Source organism: Hemicordylus capensis, chromosome 2, assembly GCF_027244095.1.
Source record: "Hemicordylus capensis ecotype Gifberg chromosome 2, rHemCap1.1.pri, whole genome shotgun sequence".
NCBI lineage: Eukaryota > Metazoa > Chordata > Lepidosauria > Squamata > Cordylidae > Hemicordylus > Hemicordylus capensis.
This window is the reverse complement of record NC_069658.1, coordinates 303062803-303082886: the sequence shown is the minus strand read 5'-3', so window position 1 is coordinate 303082886 and position 20084 is coordinate 303062803. Positions and strand designations below refer to the sequence as shown.

The window sequence follows — 20084 nt, the reverse complement described above, 5'->3', positions numbered from 1 at the left end:
ACTGTCCTGCATTCCTACTTACATGTTCACTTGGATATGTGGTAGTTAATGTGACATCTTCTGTTTTCCACAAAAAAGCAGGGGCAGGGGGAGAGATCCAGTAGAATGAGAGATTTTTCAAAATGTCATCATTTGGGATTAGGTTATATACTGCAGTGTACAAACGCCAAACATTGAGATTTCTATCCCCCTTCTGTAAATAAAGGTTCCTCTCTAGAGAAGGGTTGGTAAAGCTGACTTGTCCATCAGTGGAAAATCACAAGGCTTTGCAAGTAGTCCTCCCCATCCATCGAGCCTTTTAATAAATGAGCAGATTGGGCCTTAGAAATAGAGAGGCTCTTCACACAATTCCTGTGAAGAGCCTCTAGGGGGGTTGCGGGAAAACAGTCTGCTCTGGGCGGCCACAGCAGCTGCCCACACGATTGCCGGCTCCGTGACGGAGCCGGCCGGGGCTGGGGAGTACATAGGAACATAGGAAGCTGCCATATACTGAGTCAGACCATTGGTCTATCTAGCTCAGTACTGTCTTCACAGACTGGCAGCGGTTTCTCCAAGGTTGCAGGCAGGAATCTCTCTCAGCCCTATCTTGGAGAAGCTAGGGAGAGAACTTGAAACCTTCTGCTCTTCCCAGAGCGGCTTCATCCCCTGAGGGGAATATCTTGCAGTGCTCACACATCAAGTCTCCCATTCATATCAACCAGGGCAGACCCTGCTTAGCTATGGGGACAAGTCATGCTTGCTACCACAAGACCAGCGGGGGCTGCATGGCCCCCGGAAGCTCCAGCATGCCCTGCGCAAGCGCACAGGGCAAGCTGGAGAGAGCCCCAAGCCGGGAGGCTGCATTTTAGCCTCCCAGCCAGGGATCTACTCATGAGGAGCTGCAGCGCAGCTGCTCACGAGCAAAAAAAAGGGTTTAAGGGGAGGGTTACTTTGGTGGGTTAACCGCCTGGAGGTTCAGACAGTCAGGCAAAATCAGGCTAGGCCCTCCTAGCCCGATTTCGCCTGATCGTCGGAATAGCCTCAGAGACCGGAAGAAGAATTCAGCATTCAGATTTCACTGTAACATGACTTCTGCTTGTGTGCTTGCCCTCTCTGCAGTGGCCTGTACATTCAGCTGTATGATGAAATTTACTGTCAAAGACTGTGACCCAAACACCGGTGAAGCTGAGGATGAGGGCTATGAGGACGAATATGTGGTAAGAAAGAGGCTTTGTTTGCTTCACTGTTTCTTTTCATTGTCACCTGAAAAATAGGGTCAGGTAGCAACGTTTGTTCAGGAGGTGAAATGTCAGTTGTTGTGTTTCTTGTGGGGAGCTGTAGCTTATTCCAAGAAGGATGGGCTAAAGGATGTATGTAATTAGGTTCTGAGTGAAGAAATGGTTGAATCTCAGCATGTCCAGATGGCTAACTGTCAAAACAGGAGCATCCTGTCAGTGTTGTTCATGCATTGATTTGGCTTGTCACCAGCTGAATTTTGTCAGCCACAGACTTGAAGGTCATGGGATGATTACTAGCCTAGGCTACCACAGGTTATCCCCACATTTCATGAATAAAATACCTTGCCAAAACTGTATGTTACTTGTGATCGTTGGGTAGGGTGTTTTAGCAATAAAATGGATACCTCCACCTCAGACACAGACTTTAAATGCCAATGATGCTAAAGTTTCTCTTTTGAAGTAAGAGTACATGGCAATGTGTTCTACAGAGAGCGGGGCTGACTTACTGAATGAAGTAAGTCAGGATGAACCAGTTCTTATCCTCGGTGGATTTCCCTGTATGTGTCAAAGCCATCGATTTCCTGTCAGCTTAGGGCACCATTGAAAGGTCTTTGCTGAGTGTCAAACCTGAAGGGACTATTTCTTGGCTTCTTTAAATTCAATATTTTCCCCCAACATTGCAAAACAGGGTTGTTTTACACAATCTTGAACAGAGGTCAGTTATGCCAACAAACTCAGTGACTTCAGACAGGGTTGTTGTTTTGTTTTTACTGTGAAGAGCAGAATGCACAGTGTCACTTGAACCCTGTTCTGATCCTCTGCATCTTCCTCCCTGCTGAGTGTCTGACTGTGGACATTTAAACCAAGGATTATGTCTACTGCATGTACCGTACTACTCAAAATGTTATCATTAATAATCACAATATTTTGAGAATGGAAAGAATTGACAGCATTCAGTCTCCTTGAGCTGTATTAGGGGAAAAATTCATTTTTTCTAGTAGCTATATATTTATTTCTCCTAGGTGTACCCGTCACTAATCCCATGTGTGGCAGCTCTCGCGAGAATTCACGAGCAGTTGCCAATTAGTGATGGGACGAGGAGAAAATAGGGATGTGGCCGTTGGCGGGCTGGCCGCCAGGAGCCGCTGGGAATGGGCGGGAGGAGGTGGCGGGCCAGCTTTCCAGCCAGCCAGAAACTGTGGACAGGCGGAGAAGTGGGCTGAAACCGTAGGCAGGCGGAGGGGAAGAAGCGGGCTGCTCCCGCCAACGGCCGGCTGGAGCAGGTGGCGGTGGGAGCAGGCGGTGGGCCGGCCACCAGGAGCAACAGGCAGCAGTGAGCTGGACTTTTGTATAACCAGAGATGTCTGGAATTGTTGCCAAAAACCAATCAAATCCCAAGCCAAGGAAACCTAAATGTTGTACTTGAATCATGCAAATTAAGTAAGGTTGCATAGATTTCCCTCTAAGGACTAGAATGAGATAAGGTGTGGATGAGTGGAGGTTAGGCTTGAGCACGAAATGTTTCAGAGGCCATTGTAGAGGCCTCAGAAATGTTTCAGCAGCTGAGGCCATTTCAGTGGCGGCGGTGGTGTTCCCTTAAAGGGCAGGGAAGGGTGCACTCACCCCTCCCGCCACATTTCCCCTGCCGGCGCTTCATTGTTTTGAAGCCCCTTGGGGAGGCAGCGTTCCTCCCTGCCGCCCCATTGACCTCATCGGCCGGAAGTGGCCAGAAGTACCAGGCGCGCGTGCCCGTCTGCCGTGCATGCGCAGCCGGTGCTTCCAGCCAATGAGGGCAACGGGGAGACAGGGAGAAATGCTGCCACCCCGAGGGGCTTCAAAACAACAGAGTGCCACCAGGGGAAAAGTGGCGGGAGGGGTGAGTGCACCCTCCCCCGCCCTTAAGGGAACACCCCCGCCGCTGCCGAAATGTGGCGCAGCCGTTTCGGGCTCAAGCCTAGTGGAGGTGTGTATTTATTATTTCTTTATGTAAACCGCTTTGGAAAATTTTGTTGAACAGCAGTATATAAATATCTGTTTGTCTTGTTGAGTTTCATTTCAGCATAGGCCCACAAGGGGGGTTGAGGCTAATAGGTGGCTAATAAAGGGGAGAGGAAAGAGAAGTGGGGCCTATTGGGTATTGGAAAGAGAGAGGGGCAAGGCAGCGGAAGCCTTGTCCACCATCTCTTTACTGCGCCTTTCACAAACCACCTAGCCGTGTGTCATAAAGTATTTCTCCACATTCAAGACTAGAAACTTGTTTTTATTTTTTTTTCTCCAATAAATGAAAGCTTAGATTCTCAGGATGCTAAATGTTGCACCAAATATACAACAGTGTGGTTGCATATTTAAACAATTGGGTGGATAGAATACCAACCATCATGTATATGACTTTCACTTTATGCTAATAGAGTGAGAGTGCTTTAGGTCTGCGAGTTAGCACATTTTCAGAAAAAGAACCTCAGCACTTTACAGCTGACTGCCATGTATGGTAGCAGATGTTTTGTAAGTTTTTTAAGTTAAGGCAAGCTTTCCCTCTTTATTCTGAAAGTCAACATCCAGTTCAACTTTAAAAGGTTCAGTGATATGCAAATCTGGCCTTTCTGCAGAATTGCACTGATCATGAAGAACCAACGGTTTAAAAAAGGAAACGTTATCTCAAAGTGGTGCTGCTGACTATTTTTCTTGTTTGTTTTGGGTAGTGTTTCTTTTTCCATTTTGAATCTCCACTGAACATCTTAACTTGGGCATGTTCAGATTTGAGTGAGAAAAGTGCCCTAGAGAGCTCCACATGAGAAAGAGCAGAGTGTTTTTTTCAAACACCACACACCACAACTCCAATGTTAGACCAAAATGTTACTGCTTTATAAAATGAACAGATATTGAGGCTGTTCTCACAAGCAGCCAAGCCCAGTCTTAGGCAGCCAAGGCCGGGCTTGGCTGCCCGTGAGAACCACCAGAATCCACGCAGATCCCGGTGACCAAATGGTGCCAGTCCCAGTGCCAAAGCCCAGCTCTTAGCTGAGCTGGGATCGTGTGTCAGCACAAGCTGCTCAGAGCCAGGTGCCTAGAGTGCCCATCCCCTGGGTGTACCTCAGTGTGCAGTGTATTGTGGGATACTCTGAGGCCAGGATAATGAGTCTCAGCTTCTGTCGATCTGTGCTGCTCCTGGCAGTGCAGGTCGTGTGGGTGTGCAGCTTGCGTGTGATCGTCTGGGGGAAGGTTCCAAGTTCCCTCCCTGGCTTCTCCAAGATAGGGCTGAGAGAGATTCCTGCCTGCAACCTTGGAGAAGACAATACTGAGCTAGATGGACCAATGGTCTGACTCAGTATATAGCAACTTCTTATGTCCTGTGTTCCTGTGTAGGTTGAACCCTGTCTGCCTGCACGGACATGTGAATAGCCCCATTGTGTGGGAAGGTGATGTGCGGGGGGGGCGGGGGTAGCTAAACTGCAGTGGAGGCTTGTTGGGGAGCTGGATTAAAATGAATATGGTCGTTGTGATTCAAGGAGCCAGTAGTAAAGCTTGTCTCAGAACAAGGATCATTTCAAATACCTTTATTTACTGTATTAGCTGGAAGACATTGAGGTAACCATAGCAGACCACATCCAAAGAGTTCTGAAACCAAATTTTGGAGCAGCCTGGGACGAAGTCGGTGATGAGTTTGAAAAAGAAGAGACTTTCACATTATCCACTGTTAAAACATTGGAAGGTGAGGTAGTATCTAATTATAGCAGAGCTCTTTTCCTTCCCTCAAAAAGTCTGCTTTATCTTAGATTGTTGTGTGTTTTCTCAGGTAGCTGGTTCTTCTTGAACTGAACTGTCCACAGTCCCAGACAGACAAGCTGGGTTCACACAATCACAGAATGGAACCTGGTTATCGATCCTGGTTAAATGCTAGTTTACTGGACCAGTTTGACCAGGATTGCTATTAAATTCCAGGTTCTCACAATCAGTTCCACTGGGCTCACAAATCCTGATTAACTTCTTCACCAGGATCCATGTGATTGTATAAACCGAGCCATATTTTGGGATAACAGTATGATTTAATGCAGTATCCTTAGTGCATTTCCATTGAAAATGCTGAGTGGCCTGCTGCACATAGCACCAAATTTGATTAACAGATTGCCCTGAAAATTACTTGGTCCACTGGCACAAAAGAAATCTAGGACAATATCTTTCTGTGTTCCAGGAACCATGCTATGGTAGAGAATCAGAGGCATTGCTCTCGAGCCCCTTGACGTTCTCAAGTGAGCCATAATTCCATCCTAGAAGGGAAGCCAAAGGTTCACCAATGAAATACAAGTATAGATAATTGCTAATAGTTGTAGAGACCTTGGAGAAGATGTTTGAAACCAGAAATGAAGAAACATGTTTACAACCCTCTGACTTTCTCCAGTAAAGCAAACTGGATCATTGATATTTAGTTTCCATACAAATACATGTGAAAATATTTAACAGTTACCAAAAATCAGTAATAATTTGGTGATTCCGTGAAATTGTCAGCAATAGTCTATGGATTTGCCTGTAGCTCCCCACCACCTCCTCACCATTCCCATTTCTAACATCTCTCTGAGCAAATCCATGAAGCCATTTTACCATCTTTTAAATCACTCTTCTAAGACCCATAATGAATGCAAGACGACTTTTTTTAATCCCATCAAATCAGAACATACTGGGGCGAGTCTCACGATCGCCCTGGGCAGGCAGGCAGGGCGCGGGGCGGGGGGGGGGAGGCTGCTTCCCACTTACCTTCCCCCCACAGACGACCAAGCAAGTCGGCTTCAGCATGCCTCCCATGCGGCCACACAGACAGCCCTGCTCTGTGCAGCGCCATGAAGCACGGAGCAGGGCAGAAGGATCTGGGGCCGGAACTTGGTTGTTCTGGCCTCCAGGCATCCCTTAATACAACATGTGGCACCTGCCTTGCATTGAGGATTTCCACCCACCCTCAGACGGGTGTGCTATGTGCCCGTCTCTGTGATTCCTCAGGCTGCACACAGCCTGAAGAATCACACGATTCCCGGTAGCCGGGTTAAGGGTGCAAGATCACCCTTAACCTCAGCTAAAATCCGGGTTTATGAAGGGGGTTAGGCGGGAGAGGAGTGGAGGAATCTGCAAGGATCCTGCCGCTTCTCACGAGCAGCCTAACCCTGCTTGGGGCAGCCTCACTCTCTTCTAGCTGCCTTCTTAACTTATAATATTTATGTTGCCTTTCTGTGTCAGACCTTCTTATGTTTATGGCTCTTGTAAAATCCCACCTGGATTGTATTTTACATTTAGATTTTATTGCTAGCCAGAGCTCTATATTCTTACCTCTTTATGCAGTTCAGGCTGCTTGGGCGTTGCCTGGCAGGGCTTACGCCATCTGCTTTTATAATGGCTGCTGAAGCATGTGTTTAGATGGCAGTCGGCTATCCTGTGCCAAAAGGCCATTCCCTGGATTTGTCGGAGGTCTTAAGTGGGCTCATAACCTCTCTGATAATGGAGTCTCCTACAAGCACTTTGGAGTTTAGCAGCGGCTTCATACAAAAGTCTATTGCATTTTGAGGAAACGATGACAAGAATAGCTATACAGAAAGGTGAACCCAAATATTTTCTTTTCACAGAGGCAGTAGGCAATATTGCGAAGTTCCTGGGGATGCAGCCCTGTGAACGCTCAGATAAAGTGCCTGAAAACAAGAACTCTCATATATTGTACCTGGCAGGTGAGCTATTTTGTCGTCACTTTTTGTGGTGAATCTAATGGATCAAGTTCATGCTAAGACTGCACAGCCATCCCTATATTAATTTGCTCTAAATTCAAGACACCTCTTAGGGCAGTGGTTCTTAACATGGGCTCTGCCAGATGTTGCTGAATTACAGCTCCCAGTATCCTCGGCCACAGTTTATTGTGGCTGGGGATGCTGGGAGTTGTCGTTCAGCAACATCTGGTGGACCCCACCTTAAGAACCACTGTTCTAGGGCCTTTCCAAACTCTGTCCCTTTTATGCAGGCGCGGCTCATGAACTCTCCTCCAGGGGGAGGGGGCGGGGGCGGGCGGCTTCTTTAAGGTAAACGGAGCCGGTGCTCCGTGCCGCCCAGCAGCCCCCACAGCAGGGAATTTCCTCTGCCACTCACCTGGCCGCTGGCAGGGGTGCGCCTCCGCGGGAGCCAGGTGAATGGTGGAGGCGATTCCCCGCGGTAGGGGCTGCTGGGCAGCACAGATCACCGGCTCCGTTTACCTTAAGGAAGCCGCCGCCCCCGGAAGCGCGTTCCCGAGCCGCGCCTGCTTTTTTGGGTGAATTGCAATGCCATCAGTAATCTGCCTGAGATAACTTCTGTTGTAAGTGAATCACTGCTTCCAAGCAGTCAAATAGCTAACTACACTTGCTGGGAATTCGTGATTTTTGTCTCAGCTGGCATCACTCTTGCCTCTGTTTTATTTTTTCTGTAGGTAAGATTGTTGTGCTAGTGAAATGGGCACTGACTAGATGGTGCCCATGCCATAATGTCCTGCCATTTCACAAGTCCCTTCCTTGCTTCTCCATGCCATTTTGAATTGCCTGTGTACTTCCCCACTCCAGCACATGCCTCCTACAATTAAAAGCCACCACCCACTTTCCAAAGCAAAGTTCACATCAGTTCCTTCCATGTCATGGAGATGGAGAGAGCCACACTTTCAGAGAGCCAGTATGCTGTAATCATTAGAATACTGGACTGCGGGCAGGGAGATGCAAAGCCAAACTATATGTGACATTATATTCAACATGAACAGATAGGCTTAAAAGAGGAAGTGGACCAGAAATGATCATTTTATATTGAAATACAGCTGCAGGAGGCCCCAATCTGGCTAATTCAGTTAACACTTTTTCCATGCACTTTTTGTGTGTTAAAAATTCTCCATCTGAAGCAACTATTTACCCGCAAAATGACTTAATCGTGATGTAACTGCTTCAAGAGGGGTGCTTTTCAATGCAAAAATGGTGCAGGGGGGAAATGTTACACCCCCACCCACCCCCCCCATTGCATGCCATAGTCTGAAATAAAGACCATCTATAGCTATACATTAAAGGACCACTTATAATTCACTTCCTTGTTTAAGCCCATTTGTTTAACAGGTTTAATGTCACTTGTCATTTCACTCCCAGGTTCAAATCCTCATGAAGTTCACTAAATAACCTTAGACCATAACCATCTTTCAGCCTAACCTACTTCACTAAGTGGTGGGGAGAACCTTGTATGCCACCTTGAGCTCTATAAAGGAAGGGTGGAGTAGAAATTTAAAATAACAATAATAATATATGACTAATGTAGTGGTTCCCAATCTGGGGGCCTCCAGGTGTTGATGAACTACAACCCATCATCCCCAGCTACAAGGCCCCCAGGTCAGGAACCACTGGACTAATGCTAATACAGCACTAAAAAGATGAGTGTTATTCTCCTGGGGAAAAGAGAAAATCGGAAAAGGACCAGCACTGTTTGAATAGAAAATTTATGTAGTGATGGGAAGGATTTGAGGGAGAACTAAGCCTCTCTTAGAGCAACTGCTGGGAGGGTGGGCCTTTCCTAATAACGAGGAAAGACCAAGAAATGCAAAACATAAGGTCTAGAGGCCTGGATGGGAACTACACACACAGCCACTTACTGAAGAAGAAAAAGCTTTGTTCTGTTAGTTCTGTCCCAGAAGTGCTCTGAGGAAGCAGCTGGCTGAGAGCTGCTTGGGAAATGGGAAGGTGGCAGCCTGTGAGTAATAAGTTAAAGACCAGTTCAGTTAGACATGTCAGGGAAGTTTTCCTTTATTGTATTGCTTGAAATCTGAGTTGCCTGGTTAATGAAAATTCTCTCCCTTAAAATCTGCTTTATGAAGAAACAGTTGTTCTTATTACATAATCTTGGTTTTTTTTCTCTCTTTTAATCTAATAATAAACCCGTGCTGGTGAAGTGTGCTACTTTTCATTCTGCCTTAGTCACTTGCCTTTGGAGGCCTAGGACTGCTCAGCCCTTCTAGGGAGGGTTTTGCCACTTTAACCTCCCCCAGGAATCTTATGTGGAAAGAGTGGTTTGTCCCACATTAAAATAAAGTGGATGGTATGAATCTCTTGCAGTCAAGGATTAACCTAGTGAACTCCTCCCTCCTCCTCTGACTCTGGTTGGAGTCATGACAGCCTTCCTAAAAATCTTTGATTAAGTAGCCAGGAGTGAGTCCCACTTGCAAAAATAAGCAGAGGTAAAACAGCCCATGGAACTAAAACTACCTTGAGTTGCTTTTTAATTTCACCCAAATATTATAACTCTAGTTGGGCATTGACTCAAAAAATGCTGGACGTTATAAACACACTGGCTGACATACCGACTAATTCTGTATGCATGCTTCTAGCAGCATGCATGCAGCACTAGCCCTTGGGCTGGTACTTGCACTTCTGAAGTGTGGGCACTCCTGCACAAGAGCATGACTATGTTTGGCATGCCCTCTACACTCTGGAAGTGTGAGAACACGTCCCTGACCATCAGGGCTGTTGTTAGAAGCATGCATACAGCGTCTGTCAGGATGTCAGCCATTCTTATGTCTAAGAATGGAGCACTCTTCTCATGATCACTGAGAAGAGCTCCCTGCAGGGAGAGCAGGTTTGCCCAACCCTCCCTGCAGACAATCACTTACCCTTCCCTGAGCGGGCGGGTCACCCACCAAGATGAGCGTCAGCTCACCGGCGGTCTGCCCATGTCTCGCCCGGCAGCTCCAGGGGTCAGGTGCAGAGAAATGGTGCCCCAAGCCCTAATAATGCACCCTTAACCTCATTTAACGAGGAGCACTAAATGAGGTTAAGGGAGCACTCGCTCCCTTAACCTCATTTAACGAGGAGGCTACTTGGGCGGGTTTGCCGCCATGTAGCCCTTAGCCCGATCAAGTAGCCCAATCAAGTAGCCCTTAGCCCGATTTTGCACACTCGTGTGAATAGCCTTATTGCGTTTCCTGAGTTTCTTTGGAATGTTAAAAGATGGTGAAATCATAGAATTGTTCCAGCCACACAAGCATTTGTTGATAGATGAACTAGTGTCACTGTGTTTCTCATCTTGTATCTGCTACAGGTGTCTTTCGGGGTGGTCATGATCTTTTGGTTCGTTCTCGCCTTGTCCTGACAGACACTGTGACAATGCAAGTCACAGCACGAAGTGGAGAAGAACTTCCTGTGGATGCTGTCATGGCCTCTGTTGGCTAAATTCATTTTAGGACACTGCGCTTCAGACTCCAAAGCTGAAGGGGGTGCTGGGAAACTCTTCCCTCTATTCTGGACCCTGGGAGAATCACTTCAACATTAGTTTCGGCTCTTTGTCTAATTAGAAGGGGGGGGGGATAGCATTGTGCGTTTAAAGCCAGAGGAGCATTTTTAAGTTATGATCAAAGGTTTTATGAAACAGTGAATGGGTGGTTTTTCAGAATCTCTAGGCCACTTCAAGAGAATCAGTTCCTCTTTCATACCGAACTGCAGGACTCCACTACCCAAAGATCCTATACTTCCCACCAGCTTCTGTTGTGGTAGCCTCATGTCAAATCCCTTCTGTGATCAGTACACTGAAAAATCTTTAAAATTAGTGCATTTAATTATTGCCAGTTTGTGTGATTTATAATTTTTAATGCCCTTCAGAATAGATTATACAAATAAAAGCATGACTTCTTTTGATCATGCTTCTAGAGTTTAGCTTCCTTTCAATAGCATTAGAGTATCAGGCTAACCTTCCTCTAATGATATGTACCCCCATATGAAAATCCAGGAAAAGATGCCTTCCTGTTGTATTTGAAGAAAAATAAGTGCCTGGAGAGGTAGCATCTCCTGCCCACATCAGACTGAAAAGAAATCCACAAAGTACGATTGCTCGGGATATATTGCTTGATAATCAAAACTGGCTGATTCAATGCCTTCTTCTTTTAAGAGAGTTTTCCCAATACCAGTTTTTGTTTGAGTCCTAGAAGGGAAGTTGTAAAACTGCATATAAATGTAGCCTGATGGTCTTTGGGGTGGCATAAAAAGCTGATCCAGGAGGCAACGATTAGCAGTTAAAAGGCTGTGGATGGCAGAAGATGCCCTTGCAAACACACATTTTGAACCCCACAGGATGATCTGGAATGGAGCAACAGCAGATGGAGAAATCACCAGGGCCAGATGGCATCCACCCAAGAGTTCTGAAGGAACGCAAATGTGAAATTTCTAATCTCCTAGCAAAATTATGTAACTTGTTCCTACAGTTAGGATCTGTACCAGAGGACTGGAAAGGAGCTAATGTAACTCAGATTTTCAAACAGGGATCCAGGAGGGATTTGGGAAACCATAGGCTGGTTAGCTTAACTTCTGTGCCTGGTAAACTGATGGAAAGCATACTTAAGGACAAAAGTATATAGAACAGGCTCTGCTGAAGGAAAACCAGTATGGTTTCTGCAAGTATTGTCTTACTAAACTTTTGGAGTTCTTTGAGAGAATAAACAAGCATGAGGATAAAGGTGATCCAGTTGACATAGAAGTTATTCACACGTGCAGGCAAAAATGGGCTAAGGAAGCCCAGCCCAGTTTTGCCTGCATGTGTGCACCGCCAGGATCGGGCCCAATCCTGGCAGCACCTCAGCAGCAAAACCACCTAGGCAGCCACCCTCTAAAACGAAGTTAGGACAGCAAGTGCTCTCCTAACCCAGTTTCTGTTATCATCTGCCAGCCATGGCTGCTTGCAGCCATGGCTGGCAGATGGCGGAGATTCTGGCCAGCTCCAAGGAGGGGGGATCCCCATAATGCACTTGCACAGTGCATTATGGGTACTCCAAGGAGGGGGATGCATCCTGCACCTTAAACCCCCAAGCTGCCGGCAGCAGCCAGTAATCATCTGGGCAGGCACTCCGTCCCCCAAAGAGGGAGCCCTGGATCGTCTGCAGGGAGGTAAGCTTTTTAAGGTTTCGTCCCCGCTAACCCTCTTGCTCTTTTTCACTGCCCATGAGAAAGGGCTCAGTGTATACTTGGACTTCCAAAAAGCTTTTGATAAAGCTCCTCACCAAAGGCTCTTGAGTAAACTTAGCAGTCATAGGATGACAAGTTAAATTGTGATTGGTAACTGGCTGAAGGACAGGAAACAGAGGGTAGGAATAAATGGACAGTTTTCACATTGGAGAAAAGTGGGGATCCCCAGGGATCCCCCTTCATTAGGAAGGGGATTGAAAATAAAACTGCTAATATTATGATGCCCTTATACAAATCTGTGATGCAGCCACATTTGGAGTACTGCATACAGTTCTGGTCACCATATCTTAAGGAGGACATTGTAGAACTGGAAAAAGTGCAGAAGAGGGCAACCAAGATTATCAGAGGCCTGGAGCACTTTCCTTATGAGGCAAGGCTACAACATTGGAGCTTTTTAGTTTGGAAAAGAGGCAACTATGGGGAGACATGATCAAGGTGTATACAATTATGCATGGAGTAGAGAGAGTGGACGGATAAATTTTTCTCCCTCTCTCACAACACTAGAACCAGAGGTCATCCCATGAAACTGATGGCCAGGAAATTTAGGACCAACGAAGTTAAAGGTAAAGTCAATTTTGACTCCTGGTACCCACGGGGCCCTGTGGTTTTCTTTTGGTAGAATACAGGAGGGGGTTACCATTGCCTCTTCCTATGCAGTCTGAGATAGGGAGGCTATTCTCACAGTCATACCAAATCGGGCTAAGGGACCCTAGCCTGATTTGGTATGCCCATGGGAACCACCAGGCTCGCAGCCAAGCCCGGTTGTTCTCAAGCGGGTCACCCGCTTGAATACCCCTCCCCTTAGCCGAGGTTAGCGGAGAGAGCACTCCACTAACCCGGCTTTTTTTATCGTGAGTTGCTGCGGCACACCTCCGCACCACAGCAACTCATGAGGAGACCCCCGGCGGGTAGGCTGAATGCAGCCTCCAGGCTCAGGGGGTCTCTCCAGCACGCCCTTACGCACTCGCGCAGGGCATGCTGGAGCTTCCAGGGGCTGCACAGCCCCCGAACTCCCCAGCCCCTGCCACCTCTGTAATGGAGCCGGCAGTCGTGTGGGCAGCTGGTTCGGCCGCAGCCGACTGACGGATCGTCTGTGAGGAGAGCGGGCTAAGCCCTCCTTGCAAACCCCCTATCGGCGGTTCCCACTGATTGTGGGAACCACCTCCATGACTTTCAGCATCTTCCTATATTGCTGCTTCCCAATCTAGGTGTTTCCCATAGTCTGGGAAACATAACAGCGGGGATTTGAACCGGCAACCATCTGCTTGTTAGTCAAGCATTTCCCCCACTGCATCAGTTAAGGACCAACAAAAGGAAGTTATTTTTCACACCGCGCATAATGAATCTATGGAATTCTCTGCCATGGGATGTGATGATGGCCACTAGCTTGGATGGCTTTAAGAGGGGCTTAGGCAAATTCATGGAGGAAAGGACTATCAGTGGCTACTTGTCTGGTGGCTGTGAGCCACCTCTAGCCTCAGAGGCAAGATGCTTCTGAATACCAGTTGCAGGGGAGCAACAGCAGGAGAGAGGGCGTGCCTTCACTTCTTGCCTATGGATTTCTCAGAGGCATCTAGTGGGCCACTGTGTGAAACAGGATGCTGGACTCAGGCCTTGGGCATGATCCAGCAGTTTTGTTCTTGAGGCGATCCTCACGATTGGCAAAAAAGTGGGCTAAGGGAGCCTAGCCCGCTTTCTGGTGAGCGTGAGAACTACCCGGCTTGCAGGCAAGCCCGGTGTCCTCAAAGCGGGTAACCCGCTTACGGAGCCCTCCCCTTAGATGAGGTTAGCAGAGCAAGTGCTCCGCTAATCCTGTCTATTTGATCGTGTTTCGGCGCAGTGCCACTCTGCACCGCGGCAGCACACGAGAAGACCCCCGCTGGGAGGCCGAAACAAGCCTTCTGGCCCTGGGGGGTCTCTCCAGGATGCCTCACGCGCTTGCACAGGGTATCCTGGAACTTCCAGGAGCCACACGGCTCCCGAGGATCCCCACAGCCCCTGCCAGCTCCTTGACGGAGCAAGCAGTCATGTAGGTAGCCAATCTGGCTGCCCAGGGCTTCCTGCCTGATCGTCTGCCTAACCCGCTCTCGGTGAGTCTCACTGATCTTGAGACTCGCCTCAATATGTTCTTAGAGCTAGGCACCCCTCGCTTCGCTACAAATCACCTCCCAAAGCAGGTGTTCGTGTTAAAAAAAATAATAATCACATGTTACCATAACATATAGTTTGGCTAGAAAACATCAGGTTATTATGTAATTAGTCACTTTTATATTGCACAAGATCTGGAAAAAGCAACGGCCCAATAAATTACTGATCTCTGAAGTAATTTCATCTAAATGCAACTCACTTTAATAAGACAGCCTGAGTTTTTATTCTGTGACAGGACATCCACTATTGTTTTGTAAAGTTACTTTGTGCTTGATTTGCAATGGTCCTCCCACAAATATGGCTAACTCCATGGTTTGTTTTACTTGGCCTAGTTTTGTACATAAAGTGCCACATAACTGAAGATTAAATTACGTATATTGCATTCTTGTTGAAATATATGTGGATAGTTATTGTAGTTAAAGGATGGCTGATGTACAACCGCATTTCATATCTATAGACTTTGGCAGAGAAAGGAACAGTTGTAGGGCTGCATTTGAAGAGTTTATAGAGGTGATAAAAGGACCATTTTGCCCATTATGGAGAAGCAAGCATGCATTTTCTACCTCCACTACAATTTCACACTGTAGTCAGTTTGAGTTTCTGATGAATGTACCTGTATGATATCTAGATTTGCACACATTGTGACATTCACACTTTACATGTTTAACTTCTTGTGCCCCAAATTATCTTGGATGTACACCTAAAAATGTATTGTGAGAAATGGCTCCAAGATTTGTCAAAGATATGTGGTTTACACTTACAACTATCCCAGTATTCCTATCATTCATTCTCAAGCCTTTGTTCTGGATTTTTCTTCTTTGCAACAAACATACATATTCTTTCAGCTTGTCTATACCGAACTCTCTCATTCCACAGCTGAAACTTCTTAGGCATTGGTTGGCGGGGCTTCTGCCATTTGCTTTTATAGCTGCTCTTTGAAGTATGTTTACATGGCCATGGGTTATCAAGTACCAAAAGGCTGACCCCTGGATTTGTCCATTTGACTGTCTTTCTATACTCTGTGGATGAAGATCTTGCTTGCCTGCCAGCTGCACTTGCATATTCATCCTTTCAGACTCTGTTGAAAGCGTGTGCAGCAATCACATGCAGCTGTACAGACAAAATAACCATGTGGAAAATAATCTGGCCTAAATCATGGCCACCTGATGTGCCAGGTGTGATGGCTGCCTGCCAAATGTCTTAATGGCCTAAGGAAGGAGTAAACACAGGTGATCCTCTCAGCAGAAACAATGATAAGCAGAGCAGCAGAGCCTCTGATCAGTTAAACCTAGTTTAATTCCTGTTACTTTTAGGTCTGCCTGAGTAGTTCAGGCCAAGCAGATTTGTTTTTTATTTGAGGCAAAATCCAGTGTAAAACTTATTGCAGAAGACTGAGGTAAGTATTTCCATGTTAGGGCTGGGCAATAATTAAATCATGTTTAGCTGATTAATGGTCAATTTTAAAGTGAATATGCATATTATTCATATAATGCCTTTTTGAGATTGTGAAGAGAGCAAGGATTTATAATTTTTCAAACAATCTACTGCTTGGTTGCTTTTCTTTTTCATTCTCTATTATAACATCAACAACAAAATAGCCTCAAAAATGTATGCCTTAACTCTGCTTCACTGGTTAACATTGTCCTTGCATATTAAAATTAACCCCATCAATGTGATTGGCTGAAACTTTTAAGAATTTGCTGGTTAAAAAGATTAAACTTGCCACTCGGATCTGACATTAAAGGAATCTGGCCACATTAAAGGAATTGTTTGGCATAACAGAGCTTGACCCCCTGCTCAGTGGGTATTCCTACAGAGTTAATACCCACTGAGTTGTGAGTATTCAGAACATCTGTAGATGCAAACTTCTACAAAATGAGGAGTATGGTGAAAAGAAAGCTGAAAGGGGAAATCAGGAGAGTCACTTTGCTCCAGAATGCATGGAGTTTACTCAAAACCACAATACTAGAAGCCCAGTTAGACTGTATACCCAAAAGGAGGAAAGGTGCCACTAAGTCCAGGAGGATGCCAGCATGGCTAAGAGGTAACGTCAAGGAAGCCATAAAAGGGAAGAAGACTTCCGAAATTGGAAGGCCTGCCTAAATGAGGAGAACAGAAGGGAACACAAACTCTGGCAAAATAAATGCAAGGTGACAATAAGGGAGGCAAAAAGAGAGTTTAAGGAACATTTAGCCGAAAAGAATCAAGGGGAATAACAAAAACTTCTTTAAATATATTTATTATTATTATTATTATTATTATTATTATTTTACATTTATATCCCGCTCTTCCTCCAAGAAGCCCAGAGCGGTGTACTACATACTTGAGTTTCTCTTTCACAACAACCCTGTGAAGTAGGTTAGGCTGAGAGAGAAGTGACTGGCCCAGAGTCACCCAGCTAGTTTCATGGCTGAATGGGGATTTGAACTCAGGTCTCCCCGGTCCTAGTCCAGCACTCTAACCACTACACCACGCTGTCTCTCAGATGCAGGAAATTTCCTGCATATCAGATGCAGGAAACCTGCAAGGGAGGTAGTTGGACCATTAGACAATGAGGGAGTGAAAGGGATTATTAAGGAGGATATGGAGGTTGCAGAGAAGCTAAATGAGTTCTTTGCATCCATCTTCACGGCAGAGGATACTGAGCATATACCTGTTCCTGAACCAGGCTTTTTGGGGACGGAGGCTAAAGAACTGAGTCAGATAGAAGTGACAAGAGTTGATGCTCTAAACTGTCTGGAAAAACTGAAAACTAGCAAATCGCCAGGGCCGGACAGCATCCATCCAAGAGTCCTCAAAGTACTCAAATGTGAAATTGCCGGCCTCCTTGCTAAAATATATAACATCCCTGCAATCAGGCTCTGTACTGGAGGACTGGAAAGTAGCAAGTGTAACACCAATTTTCAAAAAGGGATCCAGGGACGATACAAGAAATTACAGGCTGGTTAGCTTAACGTCCGTTCCAGGCAAACTGATGGAAAGCATCCTCAAGGATAAAATTGTAAAGCAAATAGAAGAACAGGCCCTACTGGGAGAGAACCAGCATGTCTTCCGCAAAGGTTAATCTTGCCTCACAAACCTTTTAGAGTTCTTTGAGAGTGTCAACAAGTGTATGGATCAAGGTGATTCAGTTGACATAGTATACCTGGACTTCCAAAAAGCTTTTGATAAAGATCCTCATCAAAGACTCCTGAGAAAACTTAGCAGTCATGGTTTAAGGGGGAAAGTACATGTGTGGATTGCTAACTAGTTGAAGGAGAGGAAACAGAGGGTAGGTATAAATGGAGAGTTTTCACAAAGGAGGGAAGTAAGAAGTGGGGTCCCCCAGGGATCTGTACTGGGACCAGTGCTTTTTAATTTATTCATAAATGATCTATCATCGTCATCATATTTTTACACAGCCCAAAACGTACGTCTCTGGGCGGTTTACAACAAGATTAAAAATAAAACATTAATTAAAAACAAAAAATATATAAAAGCAAGAAATTTAAAAGAAATTTTAAAACAAGAAATTTAAATCTAGAAGTAGGTGTAAGCAGTGAGGTGGCCAGATTTGCAGATGATACCAAACTCTTTCAGGTAGTGAAATCCAAAACAGATTGTGAGGAGCTCCAAAACGATCTCTCCAAAGAAATGTTGGAAATGTGGACATTGTGAAGGAACTTTTTTTCATATGTGGTGGTCTTGTAGGAAGGCAAAGGCTTTTTGGGACATGATATATGAGTTAAAAAAAATATTTTTAATGACATTTCCTAAGAGCCCAGAATCCTTCCTGCTGGGAATAACGCAAGGAGAGTTCTCCACAAGAAATTTAATATTCTTCATGTATGCAACCATGGCAGCCAGAATAGTATACGCACAGAAAGGGAAGGACAATGAACTGCCCTCAAAAGAAGATTGGCTGATAAAAATTTTGGAATACGCAGAGATGGCAAAACTTACAGTACTAATAAGAGATCAAAATTTGGAAGGTTTTACAGAAGATTGGAAACCATTTTTACTGTACTTAAAGAACTATTTTCCTAATATTGATTTTTCAACAGGGTTTGAAATTTAGCAATATTAGCAGGTTGAGTAGACTAAAATCGAGTTTGGTAAAGTATAGGATATATGTTTTGAATTATTATAGCAAGGGTTAATTGTATAATTAGTGATTCGCACTGATTAGTGAGCTAGAAGTCAGTTTTGTTTAATGTTTGATGTAATGAGATTCTTAAGATATTGTTAAAATCAATAAAAAATTTAAAGCACAAACTAGGGTAATAGGTGACAAAATATCAAATGCGGTCCAATATTGGCAAATGTAAGGTGATGCATATTGGGATGAAAAACTTCAACTTCAAGTATACGCTGTTGGGATCTGAGCTGTCGGTGACTGACCAGGAGAGGGATCTTAGGGTCGTGGTGGACAGCTCATTGAAAGTGTCGACTCAATGTGCGTCAGCTGCGAAAAAAGCCAATTCCATGCTAGGGATCATTAGGAAGGGGATTGAAAATAAAACTGCTAATATTATAATGCCCTTATATAAAATGATGGTGTGGCCACACCTGGAGTACTGCAATTCTGGTCACCACATCTGAAAAAAGGACATTGTAGAACTGGAAAAGGTGAAGAGGGCGACCAGATGATCAGGGGCCTAGAACACCTTTCTTATGAGGCAAGGCTGCAACACCTGGGTCTATTTTGTTTAGAAAAAATGACTGCGGGGAGACATGATAGAGGTCTATAAAATCATGCATGGTGTGGAGAAAGTGGATAGAGAGAAATGCTTCTTCTTACATAACACTAGAACCAGGGGTCATCCCGTGAAATTGATTGCCAGGAAATTTAGGACCAGAAAACAGAGGCACTTTTTCACACAACGCATAATCAACTTGTGGAATTCTCTGCCACAAGATGTGGTGACAGCCAACAACCTGGATGGCTTTAAGAGAAATTTGGATAACTTCATGCAGGAGAGGTCTATCATCAGCTACTAGTCGGAGGCCTATGGGCTACTTCCAGCCTCAAAGGCATGATGCCTCTCAATACCAGTTGCAGGGGAGTAGCAGCAAGAGAGAGGACAGGGGCGGAGCCACCATTGGGCCAATTGGTTCAAAGAACCCGGGCCGCAACCAATCAGGGGCCGTGAGAGCGGCCCCGACACACACCCCGCATCTGATGTCAGACGCGGGGAGGCTAGTTTAGCTCCCGAGCGGGGGCCTACACTATGAAAGCAGCACCAGCCTTCATTTAACTGCCGAAGGGGCCACGCAGCCCCTTCGGCAGTTAAAGGGCAACTCTTGCTCTCCCCTCTCTGCTGGACAAACGGAGCCTCAAGGCTCCGTTCGGCCACACCACACCCCCGCGTCTGACATCAGATGTGTGGGCGTGGCTAGCCCCAGCGCCAGACGTGGGGGCAGGGTCAGTGGGGCCGCGGCGGCAGCCTCACACATGCCGCCGGCGGTCCCACTCCGCCACTGAGAGAGGGTGTGCCCTCAACTCCTGCCTGTGGCTTCCAGCGGCATCTGGTGGGCCACTGTGTGAAACAGGATGCTGGACTAGATGGGCCTCGAGCCTGATCCAGCAGGGCTGTTCTTATGTTTAGATGCTTTGGGCTATGGCCCCACTGCTGCAGCAGATGTTGTTGTAACACAGTAGATTGATCCTTCTCCTCTTATACCCTGTTGCTGTTATGGTCTGTTGCATCTGGATTAGATATGCTCCCCAAAATGGTTCTATATATATATATTTTAAAGC

General features: G+C 45.9%; 1 protein-coding gene across 1 annotated transcript in view; it reads left to right on the top strand.

Moving 5' to 3' along the window:
- Nucleotides 1-14726, top strand: part of COPG1 (COPI coat complex subunit gamma 1) — a 58234-nt gene extending 43508 nt beyond the window's left edge. Inside the window, exons 21-24 of the mRNA XM_053297968.1 lie at nucleotides 1099-1196; nucleotides 4788-4926; nucleotides 6824-6922; nucleotides 10284-14726. Coding sequence (XP_053153943.1) covers nucleotides 1099-1196; nucleotides 4788-4926; nucleotides 6824-6922; nucleotides 10284-10414 — 467 coding nt within the window. The 3' untranslated portion in view covers nucleotides 10415-14726. The remainder of the gene's footprint in view (nucleotides 1-1098; nucleotides 1197-4787; nucleotides 4927-6823; nucleotides 6923-10283) is intronic.
- Nucleotides 14727-20084: the final 5358 nt, after the last annotated feature.